This window comes from Bubalus kerabau, chromosome 1 (assembly GCF_029407905.1).
Source record: "Bubalus kerabau isolate K-KA32 ecotype Philippines breed swamp buffalo chromosome 1, PCC_UOA_SB_1v2, whole genome shotgun sequence".
Taxonomy (NCBI): Eukaryota; Metazoa; Chordata; class Mammalia; order Artiodactyla; family Bovidae; genus Bubalus; species Bubalus kerabau.
In genome coordinates, this window is record NC_073624.1 from 126,991,733 (window position 1) to 127,010,962 (window position 19,230).

A 19,230-nucleotide genomic window follows, 5' to 3' on the forward strand; every position below is an offset into this window, starting at 1 on the left:
AAAATACCCCAACCTAGTATATTAGTATTAACATAACTGAATGATTGCACCCTAGCACAAAAATCAATATGCATAATAATGACCAGAGTAACTAAAAAAGGTTAAATTACATTCACTAAATATAGACAATTTCAGAAAGTATAAAAGTGAAAAGTTTCTCATAAAACAATTTCTGACATAAACAGTATATTGTAATTTAGCTGGAAAATTCACTATATCATGATATTATTGCCTGACAATGCCAGAAAAGGGGGATATTACTATATATTTTTAAGATCATTGGAAATCACTTTTCTGATTACCAATATCATTCTGGGTATACAATTAGCTTTTTATTAGTTATACAAATTTTCCAAAGCTGCCAAATCAGCCTTCTAAGTGCACTTAATTAAATTCATGCTTTACCGTAACATTTTAGCAGAGCACCGGTGTGATGGCAGGGAAGAACCCAGCACCCACTCCCTGGAGCAGAGCGTCACCAAGTGAGCTTCCCAGTGCTCACCCTAAAAACCAACAGGCTTCTCATGCAGCAGCGAACAGATTACAGTCATTCAACCCTTAGGGTAGCAATCCAAAACAGACGAGAGATAATGAATTCTTTCATTATTTGAGAAAGAATTTCTTTCAGAAAGCCAAATCCCCAATAAAGCAAAAAAACTCATTTTAAGAAACTGAACTGTAATTTAACACACTATAATTTTGAGAACAAAAACATCACAAATGCAGTTTTAAAAATACTAAAACATTTAGCCTTCCCTTTGCTTGTTAAGCTTTCTCCCTCAAAAGAGGGAGGAAAAGTCATTTGTCCCTTTAGTCCAACTACAAAATCCCACCAGAACAGATAATTAAAAGTTAAGTTCTAGTCAGATTGAAAATATTAACATAAATTCTCAAGCTCTTAAGATGGTTAAATGTGCAATAAAATAAATACAATATGAAACTTGGATAGTTTACTATTGTTTAATGAAAATGGTAAAATGGACATGTTTCATTTAAAAACATTAAAAGGGGTGCCTTGCACACAGTCCTTTCTCTGGCCTGAACACCCTTCTCCACCTTGTTCCCCAGGACATGGTTCCTACCCAGCTCCAGCATCACCTCCTCAGCGAGACCTCTGCAGACACCGCCAATGCCTGTCCCCTTGCCAATCTGTCCCAGGGATCTAGCAGACCATGTTTTTCTGCCCCTGAACAAGCACCCGCTCCGTGGTGTCCACTGTCACACGTATTACCTGGGATTGTCTCCACCTTGAGTCCTAAGTTCCGGTTATGGCCACCCTTACCTAGTCTACATCTCTATGTAGATAGGTGTATCTCCTAAGAATTAGATACAAGTGAGCACGTGCGCACACACACACACACACACGCTTCGAAAGGCAACAGGCCTCATCTGACCACACTGCCATACTGTTTTGCCAAATAAAGTATGTCATAAACACAGTAAACACACATGTCATATCTTTCAGTGAACATGGACAGTGGTGGTTCACACCATAACTGTATTTTTAATACTAAATGTCACTAGTACATGTTAAATCAGCAAAGATTTAACATGGTAAATCAGGAAAGAGTGTCACTCAGCCCATAGTTTTCTAGTAATTTCAACTGTTTAAATGCATCATATACCTATGGAGGAAAATACAATAGGTTTACAGGAGGCTTAAAATTTATCAGCAATAAAATAAAAGGAAAAAAAAAATCTGAAATTTTTTTAAATCCAATAACAACAGAGGGAAAAAGAAAACCACACTCACTTCTGCTCGCTGCTCAAATACCTCTGGACGATCTGGTTCCAAGGTAATTACTCGGCTCAGTTCGAACAGAGCAAGCTCAGCGTTCTTAATGTCCTTGAAAAGGCATTAGCTCAGTGTGAGATGTACTGTTACGCAAAGCCAGCTGAACAGACTTCTGAAAAAACTAACAATTTAGTAATGACATAACTATTTATTTAGAAATAAACAGGAACTTAGCTTCTGTGTAAGAGATCTGCCAAGTTAAATAAGCTGTAATTATTTAACTTGCTCAAGTCTACCTACCCACGTTGGACTTGGCTACCTAGCACAAATTCTTGGCTACGTCTAGCACAGGTGGCAAGATGTTTTCTCAATTTAACCTATTTAAACAGTACATCAGCCGATTTCAAGGGATGAGCATGTGGACACCAGTGTGCAAAATGATGCTGACTAGTGGCGATGTGGGGACAGAGGGGCCAAGTTAGTGTCAGTCAAAACCCCTCTGGGCCTATACACCTACTCCTAGAGGAGCCTAGGTAAGCCTGTTCTCTTTAAAATTACACATTACTTTCATATCAAAAATACATGAGGATGTTACTTTTATATTAAAAGTACATTAAAGATATAAGCAAATTTCACATCAAGATATAAAATGAAGAGAGATGAGAATAAGGAAGAAGCAGCTTATCTCTGACCTTTACTAGGTCAACTCTGATCATTTACTGATGCCCTGAACCTAAGTAGGGCTACTTACTGATGCTCCCTTCCTAAACATCTTCGTCATTTCCAAACCTGTGTTCCTGTGCAGTCTGCTTTCTCATGTCTCAGAAGCATACAATATTATACAAGATTTCTCCAATAGGCCAGCAGGCAATTAGGACAATTGCTTTTTAATTCACAAAAGTACAAAGTGACATTTCTCCCTCAAAGCATAATTTCATTTGAATATTTTTAATATAAAAGAAAAAAGTTCATGTATACTGTTTAAGACTGAAAATTTGGACATGTGACCTAGACCACTGCATTATTTACTATATAATCTCAGGAAGGTCTTCATTTTTACACCAAAGTGCCTTTGTTTGACCAAAAAATATACTTATTATAACCTTCTTCCCACACTCCTCAGAGAAATAAGTGAAATAAGGCTCCAAAGATATATCTATCTAAGAATAATATATAACAAATTTAAAATAATTTATTTTTTATAATATTTTACAAAAAAACTTCTGTTCTTCTATTCGACCTTTAAAAATTGAAGGATTCTAAGTACTGTAAACTGTTGATACCCAGTCTCTCTCTTACACTGATGAGTATTTCTCAGGGATTCTGTCAAGGTCTCATGCTTTTCTTGGCTTATGTTCAGTTCATCATGAACTAAAGTTTAGGCTGGCAAAGGCTGTCCTTTTAGAATAGAAAGTGAGGTGAAACTGACCTCAGAAGACCTGGGCAGAAATTCCCAGCCCTCTACTTTCCAGCCACTTGACCTTGAGGAAGTCCCCTATGGCCACTGTCTCATCTGTGAACTGGGATACTACCACCGCTGTCCCATCAGAGCTCAGAGAGCAGGGAGGGGCTCCATGGAAACCCTGGTCTGAGTCCAGCCATGTAGACACTATGGTAAGCGTGACTATTCCATACTCACATGTAGTCCCTTCTTTCCATAGGCTATCCCTCGGCCATAAATTGCACTAACCAGATCAGGCTCCTCCTAGTCAGACCAAAACAGAAACACGTCAAAAACTATAAACAAAACAAAACAAATCAGTTTCTGCTTAAAGCACGTTAACGCTGCAAATGACAGCTCTATGTTATGCTACCATCACTCGTGTCAATCAGTACACAGTCCCCGACCAAAAGAGCCTACATTTTTAAAACTCATTTGAATGAGACACGAATAAGAGATTTACATTTTAAAACACTAAAAAAAAAAAATAAAACCAATATTACTGCGCTTTGTGCTAGCTTCTTTCACACAGTCATCTTATTTAAATTGTAATCCTCTCAACAACTCTATATTGGCAGCACCAGCAGTCACAGCACAGAGAGAAAACGGGTGCTCAGAGAAGCAGAGACAGGAGTAATGGACTGGGTGATGCCTCTTCCTGGTTCATCTGTTTTCAGATAGTCATGAAATAATCTGAGAAGGAAAGAACCCATCACAGCCAGCTCAATGAGGAACAAGAGATGAGTTGGCTCCACAATCTATCAGGTATTAATATAATACAATCCTTTACTCTAATAGGTCAGAATAAGAAGCAAACCTTTCTTGCAACCTGCTCCCATGTGCCCTGGATAAAATGCCTCTCGAGCCCAAGGACAGAGTCTGCTGCCCCTCCATCAGTCCCATACACCATCCAGCGGTATGAACTGCCTCACTTGCAGAGTGAAACAGCATTTGTCCGCATGTAACCTGTGCAATTCTTACCCTCTTCTTTGAACCCTTCCCTATACATTGGAGAAAAAAGAGTACATAGCTTCTGGCTATCAGGTCCTGAGTGAAGAATTTAACAGGACTACATCAGATGATGTATCTTGCAGACCAATCTATAATCAGTTTCAAATCTGCGACTGAGTGTCTGCCAGTATTGTAGAAAAAGACATATCAACTTAAATGATAAGTAAATGGGAAAAAACAAAGGATAAGATGCTATTCACTAAAAAACAACGCCCCCCCAAAAAAAGGCTACCATAAACAGAATCAGGTACACCACATCAAGTAGTAAGTTGGTACATCACTGGTTGGGGCTTCCCTGGTAGATCAGACAGTAAAGAGTTTGCCTGCAATGCACGAGACTCAGGTTCAATCCCTGGGTCAGGAAGATCCCCTGGAGAAGGAAATGGCAACCCACTCCAGGACTCTTGCCTGGAAGATCCCATGGATGGAAGAGCCTGGTGGGCTATCCCCCATGGGGCCACAAAGAGTCAGACACCACCGAGTGACTAACACACACAAGGCATCACTGGTTACAACCCAGCCAGCAGATGGGCCTCACGGTATATGGAAAGTTGAAATAAGTAAACAATTACACATTTCTAGCTTCTCTTGGAAAATAAAAAATCCAACAATGACAGACTCACATTTGGGCATGAGAATGTGAGAACGTGACAAGAACAACAACACCCAACTAGAGCGAAGTACTGGATGCCTATTTAGAAGGATATGTATTCACCAGCTCACCATGAGCCTCTACACTACATCAATTCACTTTGCTCATTTAATTTGCTTCTCTGGCTCCCATATAGTCTTGGATCTCTGATTTATAACATGTGTGTATCTGACATGAAAGGCTGCCCATGCTATTCGCTAACTGGAGAAAACTACGAGTTACAGAATGACAGAAGAATGGTAGTCACCTCCTATAAATAAGGCTTGTATATGATTATGTGGGTCAATATGTGCACAGAAAAATGCTCCCCAAAACACTAACAGTAATTTTCTCTGGGAAGTGGGATTACTAGATCTCTTCCTATTCTGCTTAATACACTGATGCATTCCTTTTAATTGTTTAACACACACATACGTTTATAATCAGGAAAAAAAAATATGTTAAGTAAAACATATTACAGAAAGTAATAGAAAACTTTGCTATCAATTGAAAATATTGTATTTAAATAAATTAAATAGAAAACTTATTATAAATTATAGAAGATTTAGAAAATGAAGAAAAGCAAAAAAAAAAAAAAAGAAGGTAAAGGGCACCCTATAATTCTATCACCTGGAGATAAAACTTCAATATTTAAATATTCTTCCTGGCTGAAAGAAAGGCAGAGCAAGTAGTCTGGGAGTGGGATCCAGGGCCAGAGGGTAAGGAAAAGCAGGAAAGAGAGTTCCCCACTGAGGAATCAAACTAAGACAGTCTTCAGGTGTTCCCCTAGGACCGGCACCTGCCGGAAGACCGCACAGTGCCAGGCTGGGCAGAGCGGGGCGGCTGCAGATCCCATGCTGCGCATGCCTGCTGAGGACAGTCTCCGGTGAAAGCAAACCCCACTTTCAGATGTGTCTCCAAATACACTATCCAAGAAGCTTTTCTCCTCAACTGAGAAAATTTTTATAACAAATGACAAGAGGTAAATTAGAAAAAAAAAGTATATTTAAATAAAGAGTTACGGTACTGATGAACCTTTCTGTGGGGCAGGAATAGAGACACAAACATAGAGGATGTACTTGTGGACACAGGAGGGGAAGGAGAGGGTGGGATGAATCAAGAGAGTAGCACTGACATATCTATACTGCTGCTGCTGCTGCTGCTGCTAAGTCGCTTCAGTCATGTTCGACTCTGTGCGACCCCACAGACGGCAGCCCACCAGGCTCCTCCGCCCATGGGATTTTCCAGGCAAGAGTACTGGAGTGGGTGGCCATTGCCTTCTCCGGACGTATCTATACTACCATGTGTAAAACAGGCAGCTAGCAGGCAGCTGCTGTATAGCACAGGGAGCTCAGCTTGGTACCCTGTGAGGACCTGCAGGTGGGATGGGGAGTGGGAGGGAGGCTCAGGAAGGAGGGGATATATGCATATTTATGACTGATTTGGGCTTCCCTGGTAGCTCAGCCGGTAAAGAATCCGCCTGCAATGCAGGAGGCCCGTTTGATTCCTGGGTCAGGAATATCCGCTAGAGAAGGGATAGGCTACCCACTCCAGTATTCCTGGACTTCCCTGGTGACTCAGAGGGTAAAGCGTCTGCCTGCAATGCCGGAGACCCAGGTTCGATCCCTGGGTTGGGAAGATCCCCTGGAGGAGAGCATGGCAACCCACTCCAGTATTTCTGCCTGGAGAATCCCCATGGACAGAGGAGCCTAGTGGGCTACAGTCCATGGGGTCACAAAGAGTCGGACACGACTGAGTGACCAAGCACAGCACAGCACACATGGCTGATTCATATTGTACAGCAGAAACCAATACAACATCGTGAAGCAATTACCCTCCAATAGAAAAAAATTAAAAATAAATGAAGAGTTATTCTTATTTGACTGACATCTTCATATACCCTGTGGCCACACCAGCCACTCTGGGAGTCACCCTCATCTCTCCAGCCAACACACCTTCTCAAGAAATCCTGGCAGTTTTATCTCCTGATCCAGCAGCCACTTCCTCTCATGTGGCTAATGCAATGGCCTCAACCACTTCCTGTTTCTTCCCATCCAGTCTCCAGGCCCATATTAAGAGTTAACTAACACTAAGTCTGATCATGACACTTCCCTGGCTGAAACTATTCATTGGCTTCCCAACATCTACAACAGCAAAATTCAAACATTTTTCACTTTAAGAAATACATTTTACACTGTAACGCAGAACACTCATACACATATACATAAATATACACACAAACACATCAGAAACAAAAGTTTCACTAAGTCTCATCAAGCCTTGCTGTACACAATGTTATCTGATATTTCCTTATCAGGTACATTTCATTTAAAAAGTGTTAGTCTTGACTCATCAATTAATTGCAGCACCTACTAAAGGGTCCTCAGAATTTGAAAAACAGTGAGGTGACATCTAAATGCCTTTGCAAAAATCACTGATCACTTTTCTACATCAGCATTCACCTCCTTTCACTCCCCCACTCCCAATTAATACTCTAAAAATTGGCATTACTTAGAAGTTCCCTGGAGAAGGCAATTGCAACCCACTCCGGTAGCGTTGCCTGGAAAATTCCACGGACGGAGGAGCCTGGAAGGCTCCGCAGTCCATGGGGTCGCTGAGGGTCGAACACAACTGAGCGGCTTCACTTTCACTTTTCACTTTCATGCATTGGAGAAGGAAATGGCAACCCACCCCAGTATTCTTGCCTGGAGAATCCCAGGGATGGGGGAGCCTGATGGGCTGCCGTCTATGGGGTCACACAGAGTCGGACATGACTGAAGTGACTTAGCAGCAGCAGTAGTTCCCTAGATGCAACGTGGGCTCCCAAGTTGGGTGCATTTGCAAATGCTCTCATCTGCCTGAAACACTCACCCATTGTCTCTATGCCCAGGAAAATCTTTCCATCCTCCAAGTCTCAGCTCAAACACCCCCTCTTCTCTAACTCCTTACAGATGCCCCTGGAAAATAGGTATGCTCCTCTCCTCTGTTTCACTATATGTCATATGGATGTTAGTCATTCTTTCATCAAATATTTACTCAGGGCCAGCTATGAGCATGCCCCATCCCATGTGCTACAAATAATACCACAGGAAGAAAAACCAACACAGATGGCAAAAGATTCTTGCTTTCTTGGAGCACAGCCAAAGAACCAAAAATATAAATGTCACACCCTCAGTAAGTGTGAGAGAGATAAATGGTGCTTTATAAAATGTATAAAGACTTAAATACCTGGACTGAGATCTTAGGGGGTGAGGGAATCCCAGAATGACTGGTCCAGATGGTGCAAAGACTCTGAGGGAAGCAAGGAATACGGCATGTGCAAGCTGAGGTTGGAGAAGCAGGTAGGAACCATATTAAAGATTTTTATCTTTAACCTAAAACCAACAGCAAAGTATATGAGTGTTTAAAGTACATGTTTGTATGGTGTGCACATGTGCATGTGTGTGGAGGGTGTGAGGAGAGAAGCCAGGAAACGTTGGCCCCATCTGTCATCTGGCAGATCAAAGTGGCTGGCCATGGTTTGAACAGAGCTGGGAGCAGCAGATGGATGAAGGAGATACTTAGGAGATATACAGACAGAGCTTGTGATGAAGTAAGCGACACACATATGTGCGAAGCATGTTGTAACCCTATGGAGGGGGGCCATTCATTGAGCTTGGTGACACGAAGGTATGACTAGGGATTCTTTCTCAGTTGTGGGTGGGGGGATGTGGCAGGTTCAGGGAAGAGTATGCCGTTGAGTTGGAACCCGTAATACTAGACTATAACCACGATGACAATCACAATGACTAAACATCCTTTGCTGCTGCTGCTGCTAAGTCGCTTCAGTCGTGTCCGACTCTGTGCGACCCCATAGACGGCAGCCCACCAGGCTCCTCCGTCCCTGGGATTCTCAAGGCAAGAACATTGTTGTAAATTGAATGGAGAAAACCTAAATACTTTACAGATGCATGTTACTCAAGTTTCCTCTATTATTCAACTTATTTTTTTTTTTTTTAGAATTCTTTTCCAACAACATAAAAGAATATATAATTATTGTGTATGTGTGCTAAGTTGCTTCAGTCGTGTCTGAATCTTTGCGACCCAATGGACTGTAGCCCTCCAGGCTCCTCTGTCCATGGGCATTCTCCAGGCAAGAATACTGGAGTGGGTTGCCATGCCCTCCTCCATGGGATCTTCCCAACCCAAGGATCTAACCCACATCTCTTATGTCTCCTGCATTGGCAGGTGGGTTCTTTATCACTAGCGCCATCTGGGAAGCCTCATATAATTATTGTGGTTGCTATCATACCACAATACAGTCTAGTATAACAGGTTCCTAAATTTAATTGGTAGATTTCATTACTTTTTTTGATACAACTTTATTATTTTATCATGGGCTTTGGATGTTAACAACAAGACACAATTCTTTCTTTATGAAATGTTACGATGAACTATTTTTTCAAATAAAAAATGTTTATTTCTAAAAACAAATTGAGCTCAGAATATCATTTTGAAGTATTTTTGAATACACGAGTTTAATAATATTTACACTTTATAACATTTTCAGAATTTTAAATGAATTAAACTAATATTTCAATTGTCCAATATTACTCACTTTATGCAAATACAAAATCATGGTATAATAAGATAGTTAGCTCACTGGAGTCAGGTCCACTTAGATGTCTCAAATCAAAAAAATAAATAAATAAAAATTTTTAAACCCATAAATGTCTAATTTACCATATTCATTATATTATTTACATAGTGATTTTAAAATTTACAAATATTCATTTTTCCACCACAAGGTTGGCTTTTTGTTAAAACCTGCAAGTCACTGGATCAAAGACAAAGAAGTAAAAAACGACACTGCACAGCAGTGTACGGAGGACTGAGTTCTGTGTGAGTGGCAGATGCAATACGTGTCTACGTAAGTAGGACTACAAGATTATGAGCAAAGGAATGTTTTACATTTTCTCTGGTAATGTTAAAAAAAACAAAGTTCTTTCATGAATTCAGTTCCATTACAATCAGATGAGAATCAGATGAGTTCAAAGTCACACAACTAATAGCAAAGGTCAACTGCCTCATTGAACATCATCACAGTACTTGGGTCACCCAGCCCTGCATGAGCATCGAAGCAGCACAGAAATCAGGAGAGGTTCCTGCTTTCAAGAACACTACGATGGAGGCCCCAACACGTGTGGAAAGGACACAAAGACATGGACATGGAGACAATACCGATTGACAAGCTTTTAAAATCAAGAGTTTCCAACGAAGATGGACAGAGCTAATAAATCTCGCGATTGTGTTCAGCTGGAAACTGTGATGCTCAGGGAATACTGTCTTCCTTTAAAGATGTGCCAAACAATCCATATTTGGATAAATATTAAAATGAACACATTGAAACAACAAAGATTATAGAAATATCCCATAAGTTTGTTCTCTGATCCTGCAACTAAGCCAATGAGAAGGTATAAAAGCTTTACATCAAAAGGTCATTCTGGAATATAAGTGTCCTCGTGCATAGATCCAAATTTCACATTAAATGATCTTATATATACAGTAAATATAATAAAATCCCAGCACCCATGGCCCCATTTGTCTTCAGCTTTCTATGAATGGAATCTGATTCCATGCCTTGTTGCTTCATGCTGGAGCTTGCAGTCTGTCCAAGAGAAACATTTTGTCAAGAGTTAATGAGCTAAAAAGGAAATGGCAACCAACTCCAGTATTCTTGCCTGGGAAATCCCATAGACAGAGGAGCTGGGCCGGCTACAGTCCATGGTTTTGCAGAGTCAGACAAGACTTCGCTACTAAACAACAACAACAACAAACTAAAAAAAGTGGAAAAGTTTGTCTGTGAATGGTTATCACTGAAGATTTGCTAAGGTATGTTTACCGGGTCAAAAATATAGAATTTGGGGGACTTCCCTGTGGTCCAGTGGCTAAGACTCCATGCTCCCAACATTGGGGACCTGGGTTCAATCCCTGGTCAGGGAACTAGATCCCACATGCTGCAACTAAAACATGGCGCAGCCAAAAAAAATACGGGGTTTTTGCACATGTAGGAGGTCCTGCAAGGAACAGATGGGCGTCTAATAGTTGACACAATGCATTGACAGAAACGATCCTCCAGTGATCCTGGGCTGAGTCCTAATGAGGCAGCTCTCCATGCTCGAAGAAACACTGTACCACCCTTCTGAATACTGGACCATAAAAATAAAAAGTATTGCTGGGCTAAAAACCAATTTCATTACTGCAAGACAAAGCACTGCTACACTTGCCAAAAAGAGAAAAGGAAGAGCACTTAAAGAATGGTCATACTGTAAAAATACAATTAAAGAGACTGACATGTAAATTCTGATTCATGATAAGAAAAAGAGTTTTGGTCAGTTAGAGAAGTAGCAATAACTGTTCTTTGGACCTTCACTCCCACCTGGTTGTAGAGTTCTTTGATGAGATTGGCTATCAAGAATTTGAAGAAATCAAATTCCTCTTTCGTAGGAATTATGTGCATCAATTTCATAAAGCCTAATATAGAAAAACTACATCCAGAAAAGCAGGATCAAGTCTTATTAAAATTGAAAAAAGAATGTTATCATTTAATATCAAATCTTTGTATTATATATTTATTGCAGTCATATAACATAAAGAAAACGTGACAGATTTTCACCAAGCTCTATTTGGATGCCTCTAAACTTGCTCCTGCTTATTATTCCAGTGTGTCGTGAAAATACAATTTTCCACATGTCTTATGATGCAGAAAAGGCTGGGAAGAACCAAAACAAAAGGGAAGAGAGACATCACAAGGAAGAGCACCAGCAGGAAAGCCAGGGCACTGAGTTCCGTGTGAAGACGTGCTATGAATGAGGACACAGGCCTGTCTTCCATGGGCCTGGAGCATCTGAACTTCCTGCTGCTCCCCTGACTGCCACTCCTGCCCCATCAGTAGTTTGGATCACCAGAAGCCGCAGTCTAATTTATACTCCACACATTCTCAAAGAAAACTCTATCGGCTGAGAGCAACCCAATGTAGACTGATGAAAATACTATATCAAACTTCAGTATATTAATATCTTTTCTTAGCACAAACAGAAAAATTCTGATCTACTTTCTGAGATCACAACTGCAAGAGAAGTTTTACAATAATAAATGGACACCAGAGATACTATAGAGTCATTAAAATAATAACTGTAGAGAAACACTGAAAAACTTTATAAAATTAAGTGAAAAAGTAATACAAAATAGTATATATATTCAGATTATAAAAAAACAAACACATACTTTGAAAAGGTCATAAAAAAAATAATGTTAGAGTGGCAGAATTAAGAAATTTTTTATTACTTATTTTATTTAACATTGTTGTATTACCTTCAACTAGACAGATAATATTTTTCAAAAAGCTGAATGAACTGATAAGACATCTGCAAGCTCAAACTGTTGTCTTTTGGTTGCTATCATAAATTAACTGATATACGCTCTTATAAATGTATCAAAGCCCCCCTTTCAAACCAGTACTTTCTTACCTTTTTTAAATATTGCAGTGCTAAACAAAAGGACGATTTTTAAAACTTTATAATCTACCCATTGTACTTTAAACTCCACTGAAGAATATTATCCCATATGACCACTCAAACACACAGCCAGTTAGATGCAAGGAGTTTAAAGTAATAACTATAAAAACATCTCACTGATTATTTGAGAGTGAAGACTAAGTTATCAACATAATTAATTCTATGTTTGAAAAGAGAAAAGAAGAGTAAAATTTGCAAAACTGAAATTTTAAAATTTAATCAGCCTGCTGAATTTTAAACTATCTACTGGCTCTTATTGTATTAGCACAGACAAATATACCAGAATGGTACTTTGAGTAGCTGAAATTAACTGAGCACTTACTATATGTGCCAGGCATCTAGTAAAGTACTTTTTAAAGATATTTCATTTAAACCGAACTAGAATATTTTTGGAGGTAGTTATTATCATGCCCATAATCCAGGAGGTTAAATAACTTTCTAGTGAACAGCAAAGATAGATTAGAACTCAGGTATTTCTAACCTTACTTGACCGTCCTGAACAGATAATGGATAATGGCCAAGCATCTACCAGAATACAGTTAAATACCCAAAATATATGGACAATAATGTCAGGCTGCATTTTACAGGTCTCCTATGCAGCTCTTATACTGAGGTATTTAAGCACTTGGTCTGAACCAGACTTTAACACAGACATCAATAAGCAGAGGTCCAATGCTCCTCCTGAAGGGTCTTATACTTTACGGTGAGAAACAAATCCATGAGTGGACTTAACTGTGCAGATCAGGACCTGCACAGAGAGTAAACATCCATAATTCCAAGAATTTCCAGTGTCTGCATCTCATGAGAGATATGAAGGTAGACAGTAAAATGAACTGAAGCTAATGTTTATCTTCTGAAACTTGCACTTGAATCTTATCTCTGCCTGTTGATGGTGGGGAGACTACAAGCAAATTGCCTGATCTCCTTTAAAATGAAGTAACACTGCAAAGATTCAATGAGAGCATGTTATGAGGCCTGCACCACCAAGAAAGGCTCAGTCAGGGCTGATTTCCTTTACTTTCTTGTAAAATCTTAAAATCTATGTTTTATTGTAGCACTTTAGTTACACATAAGCCCGTATTTTTGTCATTACTATAAACTTGCAATTATATGATTAAGAAGAAAAATTACCTGAAGCATTGTTGAAAAATGTCTTATTGCTTCATCATAGAGACCACTGCCAATCAGCACATACGCAATAGCTGGGATAAAGAAGACAGAAACATTAGAGGAATGAATAAAGGGTCTCAGACCGAAATAGGCAACTACATTCTCTACCAAATCTTAAAAGGCAGCTCCAAGGACTAGAAGCAGTTAAAGGAAACTTAGAGTTAATAAGATGTAATTGAATTCTCCTGCCATTTGGTATTTGCTAGTCAGTCTAGTTCTATCTAGGTTTAAATTATTAAAGCCATCTATAAAACATCTGCCTGCAAAAAGCAATTATCTTTGTCTAAGCCCATAACTCACTTTCAAATACCAAATAATCTTTATGGTATTTCCTATCTATATTTCAAAAGAGCTAGTAATAAGCCTGCATAATATTCATATAACATTGCAATGTGACTTTACTATGAACATTAGAAGAAATAAACAAAGAGCATCACATATCTCAATATCTGCAGGTGCTCAATTTACTGCCAATTACCTACTAAGAACAAAAAGAGAGGTTCCAATTACCATAGTATTATATAAGTATTAACATAATGCTTAACTGTAGGTATAATTCACACCACTGCAGTATGCAGCTGCAGTCTTTTCCCTAGCTCTTCTATTCAAAACACAGTCAAAACGTTACTCAAAATATACTCTAAAGAAAATAACAGTTTTTAATCAAACTGCTTATGTCAGTAGTATTTTGAAGTTAGAGTCAGGACAACCTGTTAAAACATGGCAGTATTTTGACTAAACTTCACTTGTCCAAAAATAACCCAATAAATTTTAATATTCTAGAATATATTTCCACCTGCAATATTTGCCCTAATTCCCTAAAGCCCCAAATATTTCTGAAAAATTATATTCTTAATTCAATATCTGATCTTATTTGATCTATTTCTTTGCAAAAAAAAAAAAGCTTTATTGTGACCCTCTAGTTTAAGGACATAAGTGTTCAAGAAGATGGGCAACTGAAACTTTTAATGTCATTCAGTTTAAATTCCCTGACAGTAAAAAGTAGTAAATACATTAAATGCAGAAAGAGATTTTATAACTAACCTCAGAAAAGTAAAGTTCAAAACACTGAGCATCATAATAATACAAGAGCTCTGGGATGCATTCTTCAACATGAAAAGAGGTCTGTTTCCATCCTAATTTCTTTGAAAAGATAATTAAAGTCAAACTCATATTCAGAATAACAGGAATGGATACTATTCAGATAGTTGTAGCAGATAATGGGCTAGCCAGAGACCTCTTTGGTGGGAATCAGGAGCATTAGTAGTAAAAATAACAATAACAATAATAGTAACATGCACTATGTTCTTACTAGGTGCCAGGCACAATCCTAACCATTTACACGTATTGTAACTCAATTACTCCTTAATTGCAGTGAGATAGGTACAACTGTCATCCTCATGGGCAGACAAGGAAGTGAAGCATTTAAACTGCTGAAAGACAACACGCAGTGAGACAAGGATGCAGGCTGCCTGGCTCTAGGACCCACCATTCTAACCAACATGCTACCCCGAGAAAAATCAAGGCTGCACGGAAACTACTGTACACTGGGCTGGACTGAAAGATGGTTTGAATCCCTTGATGACTGGATGAACAGGGACTGAAACATAAAACTTTTTTTTTTGAGTGCAGGAAGATACTTTAGAAAGCCAAGATTTGGGCTCAGACTCTAGCCCTGCCACTCACCGGCTGTGTTACCATGGGGAAATTGTTCTCTCTGGGTCTTGCTTAACAAGCCTGTAGAAAATTTTCTTACATTCTTTCAGATCTAAAAATTTCAGAATTTCCTATCTACCTTCTCATAATCAGTGAGTATCTATTGAATGAACAAATGAATGTGACCCATAAAAACAAATACAGCTTTAGCAGATAAATATTACATTTAGGAACTTGCTTAAATTGCTGTTCATGGCCAAGGTGTTGAACTCCTTTCAAATAAAATCAAATGCAGCTCTCAAATCTTTCCATCTAAAAGTAGATTTTTTTTTTTTTGAGAAAACCCCCAGGTAGCCCAGTGATAAAGAATCTGCCTGCCAATGCAGGAGACATAAAGACACACAGGTTCGATCCCAGGGCTGGAAAGATCCCCTGAAGGAGGAAATGGCAATCCACTCTGGTATTCTTGTCTGTAAAATTCCATGGACAGAGAAGCCCAGTGGGCTACAGCTCATGGGGTCACAAGGGTCGGACATGACTAGCACATATATATGCATTGAAAAGTAATCTAAATCTTGTCCAAAAAAAGTACTACTAGGATCTAAATTTAGTTAAGGGAGTTCAAAAACATAAAGAGAAAACTAGGATAAATGGAATCTCCCAGAAATTGTTATTAACCAGCAATTACACACCTCCTTGCAACATGTATGCTTACAGAGGTCATTTTTCCAAAAAAAAAAATAAATAAATACTGACGTTCAGAAGATCCTAAACCAGCTTGGAGCCTATACTATCCCAGGATGTACTAGGATTACTCTTAGAGCATAGGACAGGCCTGGCACATATTACACTCTTAATTCATTATTTAATAAATGAATATAAGATTGAATCAAATTCAAGGATTACAAAGGAGACCAAATTTGTGATGCCTTAAAGGGTAATTCTCAAAGCTTACTCAAAGAATATAAATAAAAGGTGATTAATATTTTGAAAATAGTGCTCAACCTTAACATAAAATGGATATGGCAGCAGAAAGGATAAAAATAATTACGTGTAAATCAGACAGAGAAAAATTTCTTCAGGTGCTTTGGGCTACCAGGAGCACACCCTTCTGTGAAATCTGTCCAACTGCACTCTTCAGTCCTATATTCAATTTGCTTCCACTCCTTCAAGTGTGAGCTGATTAGGCAATGATGGAGACACACCCAAAGTATATCAGACCCTGGCGAAACCAGGCTGTTTCAAGACACGCCTTGAACAAGCCAAACAGCATGACCCATTTGCAGATCAGAATGAGCTCAATCTTCTACACCCACGAGTCTGGACCAACAATAACTGACTGGCCCCATGAGTAAGACTAATCAAACCTAGCTATGTTATGACACAGAAGACTAAATGAGGTGTGGTTCTCTTCTGCTTTCACTTCTATGTTGTTCATATTTGATGACAGTATACAAATAATCTTTTAATGGATGCTAATAGCTCGTTAGAACTCATACCATAATTAATTTCCATAGAAACACTGATTCCATCCAGACCTTTTATTTTATGACATAATAAATATCAAACCCTGACAAAGGCTGAATGCCCTACCCAAGATCAAACCGCTCATGCTGGCAGAGCCAGGCTCTGTGTCCTTTCTGCCTCACCACCCTGCCTACCCACTCTACATCTAATCATAAATTCTAGGCAAATGTCCCAAGAAAAGTCCCCAAGTCAAGTCTCACCTAATTCTTCATTTGTGCTCTCATTATCAGTAGCAAATGGGAATCTCTTTTGTTCAGCAATAGACTTGGCCTGGCTCTGAAATAAAGACAAACATACATTTTAGCTTATCTTAAATGAAGAGAAACTTACAGTGAAACCTGTATTTAAAACAATTAAAGTTACATTTAATTTATATGGAAGCAAGAAAACACTGACATTCAGTCATATCAATGGTGTACTTTAAGGCACATTTTGTGCTGTGACCGACTGAGTGGTTTTCGATTCCCAGGAACACCTATCTTTTTACTTTCATGAGGATTCATCTTCTTGGCTGTTTCAAAGCTCCCTCCACAGACTATTCAATGACGTCGATCACATTACAAAGATCAGATTCTAGTGACTGGTCTCCAAAGTGGCTTGATAACAGATCATTGCTTTGTAAACTGTAAAGAACTCTTTAGAAGTAAGAGACACAGGGTGTACAGGGATGACACCATAACAGGGCCAGTAAAACCTGACCAAGAAGCAAGATGCACTTAAACAATGCATAGCAGGCAATGAACATAACCATCCTGCCTGACACAGTACAAGAAATCACACAGACACACATATGCACACTTGGCATAACAGCTAAAGTAAAAGTGGAAACTAGGGGGAAACAAAGTAGAGTTAATCACTCCAAAGTAAGTGGAGTGATTTTACAGGCAGTAATGGTCCAACATACAAAATGATGGCTCTGTTGTGCTCTGGAGACGAATCATATCTGATGATGCAAACAGCCGTCACTTTGTCAGAAGGTTTTACTGTAGATGCTATGGTATGATGTGCTTAGCCTACAGGATACAGATTACAATGATAACTTCATACCAGATTCGTCTAAGATATGATTAAAACTTGAACACAATATAGACAGGAAAAGCTAGGATAAAACTAAAGATGTTGCTTTTGGCAAAACTTCAGGATCAGAACTCAGTGACATCTCAGTGACAATTATTTGAATTGCTCTTTTTTTTGTTTTAAATCTACCATATCAATGCCTACAGGCAGGTATGACAGTCAAATATTTCCCCATGGGTGACTCTTCTGACTGATGGGTATGCTCTTTAGCTAATGATTGGCTCTCATTAGCCATAGTCTCTTGGGCTTCACTGACTCTACAGAATAACAGGCATTTCCACCTATTTTCCCTATACTCTTGAAGTCCAGACTGATGTTCAGATACAGAGTGGTTTTAAGGTTTGCCTACAAAACAGGCCAAGAATAAGCTACCTCTGCTTAGAACATAAGTTAGAAGATACAGCTCAGAAAAGCATCCCACCTCAGAGGACTTGGGACTTCATTCCATTCAGGACCCCAAACAAAATGAAAAAGAACTCTACTCCTTTGGGAACATTTACACTTTATTTCTTCCAGTAAAACCTTGATGGCTAGAGAGGAACTCTGTCAGCTCCTTCTTGCTTTGCTCCACAGCTGGGAGCTTCCATACAAGGGAACCAGGTTCCGTTTCTTTTGAAGCGACAGATTGGACAACGCATGAGAGAAGCACAGCGCTGCATGCACGGCCAGCCGGGACCAGACACAAGGCCTTCCTCCTTACCAGCTGCTCACAGACACACACAGGTGCAAAACATTTCTCTAATAAATGAATTGTGTAGAGTCAAGGAAAGCAGTCTATGCTGCTGCTGCTAAGTCGCTTCAGTCGTGTCCGACTCTGTGCGACCCCAAAGACGGCAGCCCACCAGGCTCCCCCGTCCCTGGGATTCTCCAGGCAAGAACACTGGAGTGGGCTGCCATTTCCTTCTCCGATGCATGAAAGTGCAAAGTGAAAGTGAAGTCGCTCAGTCGTATCCAAGTCTTAGTGACCCCAAGGACTGCAGCCTACCAGCCTCCTCCATCCATGGGATTTTCCAGGCCATAAACAAGGCTTTTTAATACTTTAAAAACCTTATTATTTCATCCAGTATTCAATGAGGGTCTACCATTTGCCAAGCCTTCATGAAAAAGATGGGATGAGAACAGAAATGAAATCTCATGAAAATAAATTATTTACCAAGAAACCTCTTGAATATACTGAAGTGCGCACGGTGGAGCGGCGATGGGGGCGCACACAGCCGGGCAGGGGCGTGCACAGCCGCACAGTGGCACGCACTGCGCTGATGGGAATTTAAAATATATATATATTTATACTGAAGAGCAGAGGTGAGTTTAAAGTGTTTTTATTTTATTCTATAACAGAAGTGGGCAGGAAAAGTGTAATATGGACAAATTATCTTCCTGATCAAAAAAGAACCTCTCCCACTTCTAATATCACACCTATAGATAT

General features: G+C 39.4%; 1 protein-coding gene across 7 annotated transcripts in view; it reads right to left on the minus strand.

Annotated features, from left to right (window-relative positions):
- Positions 1–19,230, minus strand: part of TTC13 (tetratricopeptide repeat domain 13) — an 81,926-nt gene that overhangs the window by 43,274 nt on the left and 19,422 nt on the right. For 2 of the 7 annotated variants that reach the window (XM_055587961.1, XM_055587958.1), the window contains exons 3-6: positions 16,928–17,003; positions 13,506–13,576; positions 3,375–3,440; positions 1,754–1,846 (exon numbers count right to left, since the gene is read on the minus strand). In XM_055587961.1, the coding sequence (XP_055443936.1) occupies positions 1,754–1,846; positions 3,375–3,440; positions 13,506–13,576; positions 16,928–17,003 (306 nt within the window). Of the gene's footprint in view, positions 1–1,753; positions 1,847–3,374; positions 3,441–13,505; positions 13,577–14,588; positions 14,688–16,927; positions 17,004–19,230 lie in introns of all 7 variants that reach the window. The other 5 variants (XM_055587969.1, XM_055587963.1, XM_055587989.1 and 2 more) reach the window with 3 other exon arrangements.